Raw genomic sequence first — 18,518 nt, 5'->3', positions numbered from 1 at the left:
TTAGTTATAGAGAGTAAGAAAGAGAAATTTCATATTTCTGAGGGAAGGTAAAACATCCTCTAGAATGACAGTAAGATCCAAATTCTGATGTTTACTGTTTCTTTAAGGTCTTGAGATAATCGTAAAGCTCTTCTGCAAATAAAAAAAAATAATCTTAGAATAGCTGCAGAACATTAACTACTTACATCTGTCTGCCTGTGCAGATTCCTGGTTTTGTTTGCCCTTTCTGATGTGAAAATTTATTGTTGAAAATGGCCTATTGAATTCTAATATTTGGGAAGCTTTTTAAAGAATTATGTTTAATTAAATAAATACATCCATCACGTAAGCCACAAAGACCAGACTTTATTAACAGTTAAAGTCTTAAAGCAGTAAATAGACCCACTGACATAATAGACATAATAATGGTCTATGTTGCCATCAGTATGTATGTGGAAGCTTAATTGGCATTTATGGTAGTTGTACAGGCACAGAAAAGCAGGAGAAAACTCTTTCATTTTAACTTTATCAGTAACAAAGTCTTTAAAGCTCTTTCACAATGAGTATTTAAGTGTCAGAGAAAAACTCCTCATATAAGCAACCCATTGAACAGGCTAAAATAACAATACATATCTGACTCCTGGCTAGTAGATGAAAAATCCACATTTGTACTTAATTTATGCCGGAATCAAAGACCTAATTGCATGTGTTTTCGGTTGCCATTTCTTTTGTGACTAGTTCTTTCTATTTATTGCTTTCAAATCCTAATCAGGTGAGGAACATCTTGTCTGACAGTTTCCTGCATTATGTATTTCGTGTAAACCATGCGTTTTTTCTGAACATTTGGGTTTAATGATGTTTTTGAAAGATTTCTCATGTTTACCTCCAAGTTCTCCATGCTGTGGCTCTAAAGAAATTGGGAGAAGTGAGAAAATGAGAAAGATGAAGCTCCTTCAGATAGCTCTGCTTGATACCTGTTACAATTTGTCTCACTTGCCACTCAGACTTTTGCTTGTTTTGACTGGATCCAGTCACCGGGTTTCATGCCCTTTTAAGCTCCATTAGTCTCTGGATGATGACTGATTGCTATTCTGAGCTTCAGGAATGCCCAACTATTAATCCCATGTCTGACAGTCTTTGCAGTAATGGGATCCCACAGTCAGTGTGGGATCTTCCCAGGCCTTGGACATGTCACTTAGGCATGTCCCCAGTCAGGTATGACCTGGGTTTGAAGCTTGGGTTTCTAATTGCACTCCAAGGACTGAACACACAGCATTTGCTGTGTTTTGAGACAATGATCTAGTCATCTGGACTCAAAATGCGTGACTTCAGCACAAAAAAGTAGCTGGAAGCTGTGGCTTTGTCTACGTTAACAATGTGACACACTGTGACATATTAGGAACAGCTTTGAAGAGAGGGAATCCGTGCTAGGCACTTAGTGCTCACGTCTCACATATTTTGGGCAGATTTTAAACTACCCACCATCTGGTCCCATATGCTGAATATCTCCTAGTGGTTGGAGTACGTTTTTTTGTTTGGTTTTGTTCTAACCTCATCCAGTTTGGGTGGTCTAAGACCAAAGCATGATAAATGGGGATGACTTGGGAGATCCTTTTAAAAATCATGGTTCTGATTTGAAGTGAAATTCTAATGTGATTCTTGCCTACAATCCTTACCTGTGCATCTGATGTGCATCAAAGACCTTAAATGTAATCCCAAATTAGGCTCCAGGTAAAGTACCTTTGTGTTAAACCACTCCCATGAGATCTTGTCCAGGTCTAGTGCTCCTTGTGCACCCCCAGACCACTTGCTGGTGGGGTGAGATACAGAAAAAGTCTTGAGACTGTGCAAGCACAGCTCAGCAATAGCTAAAATATCCCTCAACACTGTTTTCAGCACAAATCCAAAGCGTAGCACCATTCAAGATACTGGGAAGTAGCTTGTATGGTGCTAGCAGTAGACTCAGTCCCAACCAAACTCAGTACAAAAGGTTTTAATCCTTTTTTTTTTTTCACATTTTAACATTACCCCAAACGTTCTTTCATATGTGTTTTCAGACTATCAATTTATGCTTCTTTTATGCATGTAATTGGAGCCTCCAGAATCATTATCTGAATATAACATGAATATATTTAACTGCACCCCAGGAAGAACACATTTTGAAATCATGGAAAGCTGCATTGAAATTCTTCCTCTTTAGCCACTGCACAAGACTTACATGGCAACAAAGCCCCAAAACATTCTCTGTCAACAGCCCAATTCCTTTTACTTCAAAGCTTTACCTTCCATGTGGTGTTCGAGCTTTTTTTTTGCAGCTGTGCCTCACGCTCTCCCTCTCACACCCTGCTGGCAGTGTGCTGTCTGTCAGAGCCAGCAGAAGGAGGGAGCAGCACCAGAAGCTCTCCCAGGGTGGCGATGGTGAGCTGAACGGCAGTGAAGTTTTAGTTAATGGACTGACAATAGCTGGCCTCTCAAGTTCTTCTCCATTTTTATGTACAGCCTTCTACCTTCCTTTTTCCTCATGACTTCTTCCAGTAACCTCATTACCCTCACTGTTTTTCTTACCCCTCCACATCTGGTTGGACACCACTCTTGTTATTTTACAGACTCGGATAGATTTGTGACTCCCTATATATCCTTTCCTTTGCTAGAGTGAAAAAATAGGTGATTGTTTCCTTACTGGTGAAAAATGTCATATAGACAGCTATGTTTTATGTACAACAAGAGAAGGCATGGTGGAGGCCATGAGCATTTGGAAGAAATTGCTGTAGTTTGGATTAAGGTATTATCGCAACGGCAGAGATATATGGAGCCATGAGCAGTAGCCTGCACAGTGATTGACTCCTGCGGCTTGCCTTTTAAATTTGGTGTCCCACAAAAGAAAAGCGCACCTATGGAAAAAGAAGAAGGGCTGGGAACTTCTACTGAAAGAGTATGTGTGTATAAATACGTATTTAAATATGTAAAAAGATTGTTTGCAGGGGCAACTAAGGTGAGGGAATGGACGAAGGCCGCTAGAAAGCAACATGACTCATTAAATGCATTAGCAGTGAACTTTGAAGTTTTAGAGGAAATGGTGTTGGACTGGGATCTATGGTTTTGAAGTAAGAAGGAAACTGTTTCTAAAACGTGTGTCTGTGGGCAATATTCAAATGCACTTGTGCATAGGAGTCCAATTACACATATCACGCAGGTATCATGAAAGATGATACATGATGAAGGAAATAGGGGGAGTGGATAGAGAAATACACACTGAAATGCATGGAAAATGTCACTGATCAAATGCATAATGCCTTTTTGTGGCTCTTTTGTAGGGAAAATGCTATGTGAACTCCAGAGTACAACTACAGTGGGTATATTATAGTCCTGAGTTTGCATTGAAATCTCAGCTTGTATTGAAGATCATCTGGTTTCCAACTACAGACATCAGATTGCATTAGAATCTTTCTGTAATTTTGTTCCATTGAAAACAGCAAAAAAACCCCATCTTGCAGACCTCATGCAAATAGGGAGCAAAAATACAGTTTAGAAATTATCAGCTGCTCCAATAGGATATGTACCATGGGTTAATTGAATAATTTTCAGAAGATATTGGTATGATTGGGGTGAACTACAGGTAGCATCTTCTCTTTCTAGTAAAATAGTAAACGAATTTCTTGAAATAAAAGTACCAGAGTAGATTTAGCTAAGTACAACCAAAACCAACAAACCTGTAAAATACTTAGTGCTAATAGAAATGGCGCAGTAAATCACAATGAACAGCTGAATTGAGTGAAACCTTATGGCCTTTTCTGAAGGAAATTGAAAACAGTATAACCACAAAAGCCAGAGTCTGAGTTTTGGATCTCATGTCATTTTAAAAATTCTGTGACAAAAGAAAGTTCCTAAACATGGACATGTTTAAATACTTTAAAAGCATGTTTTAACATGTTTTAGAGATGTTTTAACATGTTTTTAGTCTCTCTGTTTAGTGGGGTTTTTTTGTTTGGTTAGTTTGGTTTTAGTTTTGGTTGGTTTTTTTTTTTTTTAGCAGAAACTGATTCATTCTTTTATCTGCTAAAACTTTTTCTGAGATTTTACTACAAAAGCTATTATCAATTTTTGAATGAAACAGGTTTTTAGGAAATAACTATTCCTAGAGGCAAATGAAAGATGATCAAGGAAAATTACACTCCTTTCAGGCACATGCTCTGGCATATGTTCTAATGCACTTTCTCTTTTTTCACATTATTTGCTATCATGTAACCTTACATGATCAGTAATTGCATTTGTGCAATATACCGAGTGGGCAGTTGCACTTAATAACCAAAATCAGTATTTGCGATTGATGTTTGTGATTTGATTTAGGTGGACTGAGAGACTGAATATAGTAAAAGGTTTGTAAAAATTAAAGGGGTAACTTGAAAACATAATCAGTAAAGCAAATGCATTTTTTACCCGATACTTTTCAAAGTTATGTTTTATACTAGAGATCAACTTTTTAATAAGTTTTGCTCTTTACAGATGTTAATTACAGTTTCCTCCCACTTGTCTAGGTTTGCCAAGCTTCAAAATACCCACTTATCATGCAACAAAGCTCCTGCTCTGCTATTAACAGCATGGGAAATTTGTTTATAGGCACTTTGTCAGGCCCTATAGTTAGAAGAGTCAGCAAAACCTAGTCATTCATGTTTCTCATGAGCCTTTCCCCTCTCTTTCCCCCTCCTCTCCAACTGTCTCAAACAAAAAGCTGTCTCTTTTTTGCAGTGTGCTGTGAGCTGTTTCATTGCTGGTGATTAAAAACAAAGCAAGTCAAACCTTTGTGGGAATTTATAGGGTGGCAATAAATCCAGTACACGCCATCCACATGCTTTTCAAACCTCTTCATATAACCTCTGTTTTTTTTGTTCTGGGGCACAGACCCTGGACTCTGATAATTGCAACAACTCGAAAGAAGTAAAATCCCTATGTCATGTACTGTGCCCCGCCTCCCCAATCCTGACTTTATAATAGGAGATTAGGCTGTGGGAGGGTAGCTCACCAAAGCAACCTAAATTCTATAGAAGCTGGAGACTATAGATGACACAAAGCTATCTTTATTATTGTCAGCTGTTAAAAATAAGCTAAGGAAAGGCCCGATTGACAGGAACTAATGCAGAGTGTAGTTACGCAGAAAGGTACAGAAAAGGTGGGAATTTAATCCATTATAACTACAGAGTCATAGTATTTACATATTGAAGCAAACTAAAACTGCATCATTGTAGATCAATGATGTAAGTCTACATCATTGTAACTGGCAGCAATGTTTGGCACAAAGCGTGTTACTCAGAGCAGAAGGCAAAAGAACGATGTTTGCAGTCAGCATTGTGCTAGTGAATATCTGGGAGAAAGTGTAAAACTCCATTCATGCTCCAGGACTCTCCATTGGCATTATTGGGAGAACTAAAATTGTCTTTGTCTCACCAGCTGAGGGCTTCCCTGTTTGGAGAGTTATAACTTGCATGCTTGGAGGAAGACTCAGACTTGGCAGGGAGGAGCAGGAGGGAGCAGGCCCAGCCTACGCTATGCTCCAGCAGCCATCAGCTGGTGCTTCCTCAGGGACCTCCTGCCAGCTCACACAGGCCAGGCAGTGGGGACTGAGGGATCATACACGCTCTGAAGACTAAAAAAGGAAAAAGAAACTCTGGCTTACCAGCTACTGATTATGTATAGCACTTGGTAAAGCATTTAACAAACTATCTTGAGTATTTATCATACATATTGTACGCACAAATCTGTAACAGAACTAGTGTCATAACTACAAGGGGCAGAGAGTAGCTAGCTAAAGGTATCAGCCCTTCCAACTTGAGAAATTTGATAGAGGGCTTAAGTACTTAAGCTGAACACTTTTCATCAGAGAACATAGCTGAAGTGAGAAGGCCAGCAGCAAATAGTCTTTGTTTCAGTCCTCTAAACCAGGTACCAGGGAATGGAAAATATGGACTTTGTGCCCTGGCTGACAGGCTTGATTGCCCAACATTGCAAAGCAACTTGGTGACTACCCATAGGATAGAACTGCATTTTCCAGGAATTGTCCTTTCCCTTGCTCCCTGTCTCACTCATTGTATGTCTCCTCTTTTCTGAAAGACAGAAAGCAGAAGTCTTACTGATACTAGAACTATCATATGGTCTTACTGAATTTTCTATTAAATCTAGTGGTTTTAGTTTGGTTTGGATTTTTGTTGTTGTTGTTGTTTGCTTGTTGGGGTTTTTTGTGTTTGTTTTTGGTGGGGTTTTTTTTTTTTTTGTGTGGGTTTTTTTTTTTTTTTAATTCGGTTTTTGTTTTGGTGTTTAGGTTTTTTTTTCCCCACTGTGGCACAAAGGAAAAAAAGTGAATCTTTCCAAACAGCCCTTCTGGCTCGTGCACATTAATTCACCAGTTCCACAACACAGCTTTCACTCTGTTCTCATTTCCTCTTCAAGCCCCACTTGAACTCAGTGATTAATTGATAGCAGTAATAAGTTGCTATCATCTCCGCAATAGCCATGAGAGGGAATTGAGATTGATTGGCAATAGGCTTCAGCAGTGTTATTCTGGGAGGAGTGAAGTGCCAGAATGCTAATACTGAACAGCACAGATAACCGATGGCAGAACCATTCAAATACATGCTATTTTTGACCATTCCAGCATAAAATTATCTCTGGCGTTCATGCTTATGTGCTGCCACTGGAAATGTTGAAGCTCAAAAATGATCTGCGTTTCAGTTCTAAGGGAGACTGAGCTTTACTGGATACTGACATGTCAGGCCATCTCTTTTCCTGAGAAGCCTTTTTGCTGATGACCCCACCGCTGTGCTTGTGTTAAGCATTGCTGCTCTCCCAGCATCTCAGTCAGGTGTTCCCCTCACACATACTGCTTCCAGAGTTTTGCTCAGTTAATCCATGTTTTTCTCTCTGAGCCTTCTATCCAATGTAATTTCTTCCCACACCACCTCTCAGCTCCAGTCTCTCCAGCCCCAGTGTCTCTTGTTGACTCCTTCTACATTCTCCTGGTCTAGTTTTCTTGACTAGTTGTCCTAAAAGTCCTCCTCTACCACACTGCCCCACTCAGCTTCCTTTCCAGACACAGAACTGCTTTGCAAACGTCTCTTCACTTGTGAACCTTATCCCATTATGCTTCCTTTTGTCCTTTTCTGTTCTTCCCCTCAGTCTTTTCCAAAAGTCTTTATGGTCTCAGAGCTGCCTTGTCCCCATTTCTTTGAAACCAGCTCACATAATTTCTAACTTTCCCATATGCTTTTTTTTTTTCCCTTGTTTCTCCTGCACCAGCTTCTCCTCCTACATAATTTCCTCTACTTGTCTCCTCACCATTAACCCCTACAACACTACTGCTCCAGGAGCTAGAATTACCCATGACTAAGCCCACTTCCTGTAGCTCATGAAAAGTACTGTTTAGAAAGTTTCCTTGTCTGTATTCCCATTTTTGTTGCCAGTGTGAGCAGTATCTGGAAGCTGCAGCTGGAGTAGAAAAAGAGGGGTGGTGCTGAGGAGCTTAGGAGATTTGGACTGGCTTCCAGCTTCCTTCAATGAAGTATAGGGAGGCAGTTAATGAGGAAGCCTGGCACAGTGCCCATCTGCAGAGTCTGCCTGTGCTATACAGCTGGCCTTACTCATTTGAACATTTTCTTTGGTTCAACTCACCACACGGCTTACTTCACTAGGATCAGCTCTTCAGTTGTTGTAAACTTGCGCAGCCTTGCTGAAAGTAATGTAGAGATGCTGGTTTACAGCAAATAGTGATATAGTCCCTTTTTTTGGGGGGAGGAACTTTGGATGGAGCTAAAAAATGAAACAGAATTTCACTTGGTGTCATGTCAAAACCTTGAGTTAGACATAATTTCAATGTGAAACCTCAAAGTGGTCTGGGTGAATATGAAAAGGCTCATGAAGTTTAGGGAATCTTTAAACAGGCTTGATTTCAGCTCTGTACATGCAATTATCTCATGTGGTTCCCAGTGTCAGGTTTTACTGCAAAAATTTTGCATTAATTTAATTAATCTCCAGCTGGAAGAAAAGGCATAAAAACGTGCACAATGTATCAGACTTAAGTATTTGTTCCACCTTATTCTGAGTCCTACATTTTTAGCAAACAGTCTGAAATGCTCAGTTTCATAGACTTGCTAGACATTAAATGTTTGATCTTTAATGGGAAGTTCGGTTAAAGCCAAAAGAGGATTTAAGGATCTTGAGAATAAGCAGTGTAGCAACTATATTTTAAGCACTTTTCACTGGAATGTAATCTAGAGTCGAGACTTACAGTCCTCAGGGCATGGGAGGGGTTGTACAGTTCAAAATGGTAGTTCCAAATCTCTGTGCTCTGAGAGGAGAAGGCTAGCCAACAGGAGAAGGCTAGCCAACAGAAATTGCCAAAGATGGATTATGACAGAGATTTTTCTGCTCCATTGAGTTTAAGTGCGGAGTCAAGGCTCCAGGCAGGCACATTGACAAATTAAAATATGTTTTAGAGTTACCTTAATTGTCTAAGAATAATTAAGACCTCTTTCTAGGTCATGTTATGAACTGGATTCCCGTAATGCTCAAGCACTGATGTCAAAAATTGTAGCTGGTTCTGTGCAACCTCCAGGCATTAGTATGTTTAGGAATTTGTGTCAGATCTCAATGATTACATGTTCTGTGCTTACGTTCAATTGGCAACAGAAGCATAATGCTTTTAAAGGAAGACTATGGAAATGGATTCTATAGGCAGAGTAAAATACAGTATAATAGAATAAAACATCTTTTGCAGAACTATCTTGTTCATTAAAACACTTACCTGGGGAAGGGAGATCATTTAGGGTCACTTACTTGGGCTTATTTACTGCCTTAGCTAAACGAGGAGTATAAGACTTAAATTCTCTCCTTGTCAAAGAACAGCTTATATGTGAGACAGAAGCAGCATGGTAAGTATTGCCATTGCTTCAGTTGAGGTTTCTGAATGAAGGAAACAATACGAGAAGTAGCCAGAGTGGGACAGCTGGCTTGGTAGCTTAGTAGTTAGAAATCTCTGTAGAAGGGGAAGAGCCCTGAGGTCCTGCAGGCGAATTCTTGCACCATGAAATTCAACATTGCATTCATGGAATAAAAGATAGATAGTACCAAGTAGTTCTTGGTGTGCAGGTCTTTACTTATGGCCAAAAAGGTATCAGAGGAAATCCTCAGACAGCTAACAGAAACCATGAAGCTGAGATTTGCATGTTGTCATCATCTTAATGTGAAAATGCACTTGGCTTGAGTACATGGAAGGCTATGTGAGTAACCCACTTTCACATAGTAATTTAAAATAAAAAATCACACATTGATTGTAGAAGAATGGAACGATCTTCAATGGTTTCTCATGAACTCACTCTTTATTCAGCAAGAAATTTCTTGTTCCTTTACTAAAGCAGTCTTTTCCTTGCAATTCACAAACTAAAATCTCTTAACCAGACTATTTATTCAAAAATTGAAAAAAAAAAAAAACCTGCAGAGAAAATGCTTTAAAAAGCAATTACGTGGTGATTGCAAGAGCTTCAGAAGAACATAACTATGAGCATGTTAATTATTTTCTTGTCTAACCTTTCCTTAATGTGGTTCAAGAGAACTTGATGTTCTAAGGTTGTTGATGATTTTAATATAAAGCATCCTATTTAGAAAGAATGTCTCCATTTTTCTCTTAGATTAAGACAGAATCCTCAGTTTTTCTGGGAGTCTCCTCTTAGCTGCCTGCAGTCAAATTATTGCCACATTTTTTGTTGATTTTCTGCATCTTTAAGCTGTTAGCTGAAGCAATGCTACTCAGAGTAGGTCACTCCTTACACTAGATAATTTTGTGCTAGAAATGACTGATAATGACTGATACAATCAGTCCATTTCATATCTTGGACTAAAAATAATTCCTCTGAGCTGAGTTTAAATATATTTCTCTCACATGGTTGCAGACACATCAGTAACGTTCCCAGACCACTGAGCTTCCTGAAGAAAGCACTCAGTGCCAAAGTCTGCCTCCATTTACGTGGATGTTAAATTCTGCTATTGTATGTGCCGGTGGCCAAAGGAGTACATTTTAAAAGAGTAATTAAGAACATCATTTCCTCAATGTAAATTATGTGTATGTTTTTCCAGGCAGATTTTAGATGTTTTGCTGTTGGCTTTCAAAAGTTTATTTATTTCCCATGAAGTTGCACTCATTTACTGTATATTAGGACTATCTTGGGCTACATCAAAGATTTTGAAAGGAATTTTACTATACATAGTCTGATACTGTTTGTTCCCACATTTTGACTGAAGTGAAAAACTTAAAACTTGATATATTCTCTCACTTTAGATATTGCTTTGATTAAAGAAGAAATGTGATGCTTCAGAATAATCAAATATTTGAATGAATTTTTAGCAGGTTTAATGCTCTTAGATAGCAAGAAAAAGAGGAGGGATCTAAAGCTATCAATTTTTGAATCTATAAAGGAACACCTTCCACTAGACCAGGTTGCTCAAAGCCCCTTCCAACCTGGCCTTGACTTGCTTGTATTAGCAACAGTGCTTCAAGTGCTGGAACAAGGGTTGTGGTAGAGCCCACATCACTGGAGATTTTCCAGATAGGATTGGGCAGGGTACTACATAATCTCATGAAAGCTCCCTTTCCCATGAATGGCTGGACCAGATGACCTTTCAAAGGTCCCTTCCAACCCGGGCTCTTCTACGATTCTGTCAGATTTGTGTCTTCAGACACTACTTCTGACGTAACATGTTATAGTGCATAACACTGGTATACTGATCCTACTCATAAAAAGCTAACTAACTGCAACATTGTCTGAAAAGCACTGAGCAACTACAGTCGAAGACAACCCTTTACATCTCAGGTGTAAAGATATTATCAGTTAAAAATATTTCAGCTACTTTGATGCAGGTAATTTTGGCGGATAAGGAATACCAGCTATGCTGTGATGCTCACCAGTTCTCACTCTTTCCAAAATAAAATTAAGAAGAGACAGACTTTCTGTCTTAATGACCACAGTGATACATGAAATTCTATGTTCCATTTCTTGGTGCGGCTTGCCAGCTTCTGTCCTTGCACTTCAAGAACACAACAACAGTTAGTTTTTCAGTAAGAACACATAGCTAGGAGATACCACTTTGAAATTTATATAGCTGTTAATTTATCTAGGTGTTTATCAGTTTTGAATCTTTAGTGATGAACATGGGTTTTTAATCAACTATGTAAAAGAAGGAGATTTGGCATTCCACAGCCCAGTTTAACCAACCCTCCTCACCACAAGTTTAGGCACACGCATCATCAGTTCTCCAAAGCCCCAGTGTCAGCTGCTGAGTACATTCAGAAATGGTTGTCATCTATCTAACTAAAAAGATCCTACAGCTCTAACCACAAACAGAAGCTAATTCCTCTGCATTTCAGTTATTCGGCTCTTAAGATAAAGTTGCTGTCCAGGCAATTCTGGGTGAAGATACCTACAAAAACACGTTTTAATTTGAAATGTTGAAGAGGCTGAAGTCATTTAACCTTTTAGCTAAATAAATGCGAGCTTAAGTTATACTGCTCATTGCATCAAATAGCATGACATTTTCTTCCTTTCGGACGTAAAACTACTTCAGTTCATTCTGAACTGAAAACGCTGTATGACATAGTAACATCACCACCTTGTGGGCAAAAAAAATTTCCCAGCATCTACAAGCATTGCTGTGTCTGTGAATATTCCCAAAGCACCTATGTACTCAATAAAGAGAGCCAAAACCAATACACAGTTAATGTTGCTGAAATTAGAAATGAAACAATTATTCTAGTAGAAATTAATTTGCATTAAAAATAACAAGGCATTGCAATGGATTTATCTTCTGATTTGGGCTAGACATGTCAACTCTGTAAAGTTTGCACAACTTGTGCAGCTAGTTACAAACATTATGATTTGAGCCCTCAATTTATAAAGATATTGAAAATTTATTATTTTTAATGTGCTTATGTGTTATAAAATATTTAAATATATCATTTTATATTTATCCATTATATTAAAAATTATGGATAAATATATGTAAGTGCCACTTTGCACAGGATTTCCACCCATTTTGCTTTCTCCAACTCTCATTTTCATAGAAAATATTGAAATTAGGCTTTTCTGAGAAGCTGGACGTATTGCAGAGGCTGAACTATACACAGCCTGTACTCAACCAACTGACAAACAAGACCATCCTTTCTCCTGCTTAAGTCCCCATTTTTTTGTTTTCTATATAACTTTGAAACTCTATCAAACATAAGGCAGGGTTTGTACAGACAATGGTTTCATTCATTACAAGCCTAACAGTCTATACTGTGCACTGAATGACATAGTATCCTGTGGAAAAATAGTATATGTTCATGTTATTAAAGGCTGTAGTAAAAAAATGACACTTAAGATTTAACAGAAGAATTGGAAACTTAACTCTAGAAATTCGTAATACGTTTGGATAATTTCCAATACAAATAAAAAAGTTTTCATGTTTATTTCCACAGATATTATTTTACAGAGAAAGGTGAAAAGATATTCTCTTATTTGATACTATTTTACAGAGAAAGGTGAAAACATATTCTCTTATCTGTACTATTACACCACTGAAGTACTTTAGGTCTTAAAAAGATAAAATAAAGTTTTCTTTATTTGAAATATTTCTTTATTTTTTCTTTATTCTGAAGTACATACCTCTGAAGGGTTTGTACTGTTGAACAAGGAAGTTCTGTTTTACTACTAGAGGAGATTTTTTTTTCCCCTGTACTGGTATCCATGTAGCAATAAAGGAGTCCATGTATAGAAGAATATTACCAGGATGCAATACATTCAAAGCACACTCTAGCAGAACTAAATTTGAACTTTTAAAGAAGACATTATGGCTTTAACTTTACGTAGGTGAAATAAACTATTTTTCTTTTCCTGCACAGGAACAAAACATCGAAGATGTCCTACACTCCTCAAAGATAAGAGAAAACTATCATTTACACATTAAACTTGAATGCTTCAGTGCTTAAAAAGCAGACTCCAGGCTCCCACAAACTGATTCAGAGAGCCTAATCTGGTCCTAGGCTTTGTACCTAGCTATGGAGGTCTCCAAACAGTGGTTTCAGACATCCTTGGTTAGGAATCCACCTCTCCATTACTTGAAAGTCCCCAATGGGTGAATTATTAGGTGACCAAATTAGGACTCATAGCAATCACTTCTGACAGCTTAATATCCAGACACTGGTTACTCTCTTGGGAGCAGGAGATACAAGAAGGAGGCTTATTTCACACAGTAGTAGATCAGTAGTGAAGAAATCAGGAAAAGGCTCTAGGTTTACACTAGCTTGAGGATGTTTGCACTACAATTTCTACTACTCTGTAGCCAAAAATGTGGCAGAAACATCACAGCTAATTATTTTTTGAGATTTTTCTGTGGAACCTTGACCTTTTACAGCACAAACTACAAACAAAGCAAAAGAAAATAAGCTAAAGCAAGCCTAAGTCCTGTGAGAAGAGGATTTTACTGAGAGGTTCCTAGGTTTCCTCCTGCTCCTGGTGTAGCTGGTTGCCAATGAATCTTAAATGGACAAGCATTCTCTGCTTTTTACAGATGCATTTTCTCAGGATACTTTCCTGCTTAGGCAACAGATCCCTTCTTTTATCTTTTTCTTGCTTTTTTTTTTCTCCCCTAAGTAGATCTGAGAGGTTGAACTCACCAGATATCTTTTTTTTTTTGTCCAGTTTCTTTCTTGTCTAACTTTCAGATATGAAGTTCTTTCAAAAGATCCTATCAGCTTCAGATCACAGTCAAGAAGCGCAAATTGGAAAATCTGAACTCCCAAACATACTTGTACTTAACATCTCCATTTGGCACTGCAAAGTTCTCCCGGCATGCAAATGTGCAAAGAAGTCTTTTTAGTTCCTGCCTCATCTATGTTGTGATTCAGAGCTGAGATAAAGAGCTGTCTAGGGAAAGCAGGGTCTGTTAGGTGTGGTCTTTGTGCATTACTTGCCACACAGTAAGCACAAAGTTCAGCAGAGAGGCACATGCCTGTGCTAATTAGGATGGACACTGGAACTCGATGGGCTCTGGTTAATTTTTTTCCTATGGCCCTGGCTGTCTTGGGCTTTTCCAAACAATCCTGGCTTCAAACCAGCTGTTTGCCCTGATCAGCTGATACATCCCCTGTTACATGGTTTGGTGCTCATATTCTTCATCAATTGTTACATCCAATTTCAGCAAATGATTCTCAAGGGCTGGGTACTAGGCTGCACACTATACGAAAAAGTGGGCTAAAGAAACACACCTTCTATATGGAGCCAATACTTTCTTATTAGTCTAAAGCTGTCAGTGTTATTACTAGGCCAGTTACGCTAATATTAGCATTTACATTCAGGCTATAAAATCATTACAGCTCTTTCCCAATAGTGATGGAGTTAGCACAGATACAAACACATTCTCTAGCATCTCACTCTTTCTTGTGTTAAGCTCACCTTTCTGTATTTCTCAGGGTCCTAAAATCAATGGCACCTGTCTGGTTTTGTGTTTAAGAGAATTTAAAAGAATGGATTTGTCCGGACTCTGCCAAGTCAGTGCTTGTACACTAAGTATTTTACTACTTTAAACGCAGTGTTCTTCATGAGTGCTTTAACTGCTAGACTAGACTGCAGACTTGCTCACAGTAATCAGGCATTTCTCCAGAGGTCCCTTCCAACCCTAACAATTCTGTGATTCTATGATTTACCCTTAGGAGGGCACTAAGTATGTGAAAGGTAGAAGTGCTGAATCACAGAATTATTTACATTAGAAGAGATTACAAAAGGTCATATAACCCAACCTCCTTCTCCAGGTAGCATCGCTTTCCAAGTTTAGTTCTGGTAACTCATGGCCTTGTCCAGTCAATTTCTGATGGTGGACATACCACAAGCCCTCTGGAGACCTGTGCTTAACCACTTTCATGGGGAGTTTCTATGTGCAAATAGAAACTTGAAGTTTCCCTTGCTGCAACTTTTAACTGTTGCTTCTTGACCCTTTGTTAAGCACCTCTGAGAAAAGTTTGCCTCTGTTTTGCCTATAAGTTTATATTAGGCAGCAATCAGATATCCCTTCATCTCTCTCCCCTTATGGAATGTCTTTGAAGATGGGTTTTGTTAAGGTGTTTCATTCCAGGAATATAAAAACTAGGTACCTAGTTTCAAATCCCTTTTCAAACTTTTGATCACCACTTGCAGCCAAACTATTAAATCTCTTAAATGATTGAAACAGATGAAATCATTGATTGCAGTTGGGGAATGATAAAAAAAAATCCCAAACATCCAAAAGCCAACAAGCCCGAGTGCTTGAAAAGTGGATGTGTGAATAGATCACCCCAAACTAACTACTGTGAGGATGTTTACTGGCAGACTGGTACTGCTGCAGAGGAAGATCACCACCACCCAGGTTAAACAGTAACCAGGCATTTGCCTGGGGACTTTTCAATTATAAAAAGCTTCAAAAGAAGTGTAAAAGACTCCTAGAATATTTTTACCTGGGAGACATAGGTGTAAGCACATGAAGCAAAGCCTGGTGTGCACTGCCAACAGCTGCCCTGCAGCATTGCGGCCTTCCTGTGGGTCACCACAACTCACCTGTGCCCACCCTGAGCACATATACCTTGGTGTGCCTGTGAGACTATTAGGGGCATTTTGCACCAGCTCCAGCAGGCTGTGAGGAGCTGCAGGGGCACACACAGGGCTGCAGCACCCAAATCTCCAGTGAGAGATGAAAATGTGTAATGTGCAAATGAGGGAACCTCCAGTCTCAGGATAGAAGGTGCACATATGACCCCATATGGCCACAGAGAGGGCACCCATGTGCACCTCACTCTGTGTGTGTGTGTACTGGGGTGGGATTAGAACTTTTTGGATTTTTTTATAAAAGAGTGTTCAGAAATTCACAAGTGTCTATGGACACTTTGTATGTGTCTAGTTTTGTAGATTATCTGTTGCTTTGCTGATAATGAACCTGAATTACTGATTGCCAGTAATTTCTATGTCATTAACAAACCAATAAACTGCTTTGACCCTGATATGATTCAAATCCTGGGAATTGAGGATTTTTCCTTGCACTACTCTGTTAATACATGTCTTTGACCTTTTGACCTTCTGTGGCCAGCAACCCAGTGAGTGTCTCAGCTGCTGCTTCAGTATCAAGCTTCTTAGCACAGAGGTGCTGTTCTGAACATCAGATGCTGCACCAGGACAACATCTCCCTAAAGCTGGACATTCCTTTATAGAGTTTCAATTTGAGTGAATCACCATTTTTCTAATGAAAAAAGTTCAGCCAAAGGACTCATCATCTGCTTGACATTTTGTTTAGATCAATGGGACACCAACTGTAACATCACTGCTTTTAAAAAGTAACTGGATACAGTTTTTAGTAACCCAGTATTATATGAAATATTGTAGGCTGTAGGCCTTTTGTATGTAAGTGAAATAAACCAGGTAATGAAACACATCTACATAGCAGTGATAATAAGCTTGTTGTATTAAAGTGTTTTTTCCAGACGATGCTTTTATACATGCTCTGTGTGGCACTACTGAAGGCTCCCTAGTGATTTGTTCTCATTGCAGACCTCATGCTTATGTCACAAGCTCAATTTCCTCATTCTTTGTTACAGAAATAGAATCAGAAGTGCAAAATATGGAAATTAAGTGATGTTGAAGATGTAGAGCAGAAGAGAGTGACTGTGACTCTTTGTACTTATCCAGAATTGTGCTGCATTTACACCTGTGCTAAGAGGGAGTTCAAAGCCTTGTGCTATGACAGCAAGTAATAAAATGTCACCTCCTTGAAACATCGTGTTATTAGTGGTAATTAAATGACAAATTTACATGAGTTTTCATATACATTCTTTATAGAACTTCTTCATATAACTTAGTTTCAGGACTAATTCCCAGAGGATTTTGCTAACAGCATTATGAATTAATTGGAAGATCTCTCACTTTCTCAATAAAGTCGTCCAGCTTTCTAATAGATGTTGAATAAAATTAATGGAATAACTTTGCCAGTGTGTCTGAAAGGTGTCTTTCAAACACTGCAGCACTGCCTTGCTGTGCTATATGGATTATCATCTGAGGAGACAAATGTTTTAGTGTGGGCCAATGTCAGCATTTTCTGTTTCTTATTCAATATCAATAATTGAAAATATTTATTTTCTCACCCACAAACACCTTTTTTTTTTTCCCATCCCATTCAAGTCTTTCCGCTGCAGGTGAGAGCCAGAATCCCTCTTACCTGCTCTCCATGTCTCACCACTTTGCACTCCTGCAATTTTGGCTCCACAACTATAAAAGGAGTGAAAACCCCAAAAGCTAGCAGTTAGAGAATTTCTTTGGGAAAGTGGGCTGAGACCCTGAAAGAGAAGAGTTTCACACCCACTGTCCTGTGCTGACCACTTCACTATGTCCTTTGAAGGAAACCAGCAGTTTGGGTTGCTAGTGGATGTAGATATTTTCAATTAAGTCAGTAAGTGAGGTAAGAACCTTAGTGTGATTTTACTTTACAGTTCTACAGAAGCCTTCAAAACTGTAGCTCTTTCTTTGCTGACTGCAGAAGGAATTTAATTATGTTCTTTCAAAAGAGTAGATAGTGTTTCCCTACTGGTGTTATATGCCCAATATCCAGATCCATTTGCACCAAAATTAGGTGTCTCAGTCACACAGTCTCTGTGGTATGCTTTCTACCTTTGTATCATGAGTATATTTCATTAGCATCTCTCATGTGAAAATGAAAATGTGACCTTTCTGTTACTGAGGATGGGGAGACTGGTAATTTGCTGATGCAAATTAAAGCTGCAGGGCTGCTTTCTTGAATTGACAGGTCACAGCTTCCAAGATCTGTTCTTTTGTCCAGAATCATTGGAGTGTATCATATTGCAAATGCCTCCTGGGAATTTGCAAGTAAAATCTTCTAGTAATGTTTTTATACAATTCCTGCTCACAAAGGAATACTAAGACCACACAGCTGACAGCAAGAAGTCCAAAATTCTGCTTAAATTTCCTGCCTAGAAGTATGTGTGAGTGTGCTATGTATAGCACAACATAGAGTCAAACATGTCCAGGAAGCATGAAGCATGCTCTATATGTACTGTACTATTTTTTAAAATCTGCAGTAACTCCAGCATGTCCAAACATTCTGATGTGAAACATGTTCAGTAGGTCAGGATAAGATCTGTAAGACTGAACATTTTGATCCTGTGATGATGGTCTGAGGTTTCACGGCAGGTGTATGATCTACAGACATTATGGTCAGAGCTCTTGCTGTGCTGAGAGATGTCTAGAAATCCCAGAAAAATACTGAGCAAATATTTTGCTTTAATAAAATTTCCAGAAATGAAGAAGGATTCTCCTTGAAAAACTGAAATTCATGTTGACTTGGTCAGACTGGATAACCTGCTCTCTACATTACCAGTCATCTGCAGTTCCTCTAAACCATAGTCCTCCAAATCATACTTTCCTGTATACACTGCCTTATAATGAAATTAAGCAGGTATAAAAATAATCATTAAACCAGTTAGCATA

The 18,518-nt window shown here is 38.7% G+C and overlaps 1 protein-coding gene across 1 annotated transcript in view; it reads left to right on the top strand.

Annotated features, from left to right (window-relative positions):
* Nucleotides 1-16,792, top strand: part of PXDN (peroxidasin) — a 152,286-nt gene extending 135,494 nt beyond the window's left edge. Inside the window, exon 23 of the mRNA XM_030489709.1 lies at nt 16,616-16,792. Coding sequence (XP_030345569.1) covers nt 16,616-16,621 — 6 coding nt within the window. The 3' untranslated portion in view covers nt 16,622-16,792. The remainder of the gene's footprint in view (nt 1-16,615) is intronic.
* The last annotated feature ends 1,726 nt before the right edge of the window (nt 16,793-18,518 follow it).

Source organism: Strigops habroptila, chromosome 6, assembly GCF_004027225.2.
Source record: "Strigops habroptila isolate Jane chromosome 6, bStrHab1.2.pri, whole genome shotgun sequence".
Classification (NCBI taxonomy): domain Eukaryota; kingdom Metazoa; phylum Chordata; class Aves; order Psittaciformes; family Psittacidae; genus Strigops; species Strigops habroptila.
Note: the sequence above shows the minus strand (reverse complement) of the source record. Positions and strands in the feature narration are given on the sequence as shown.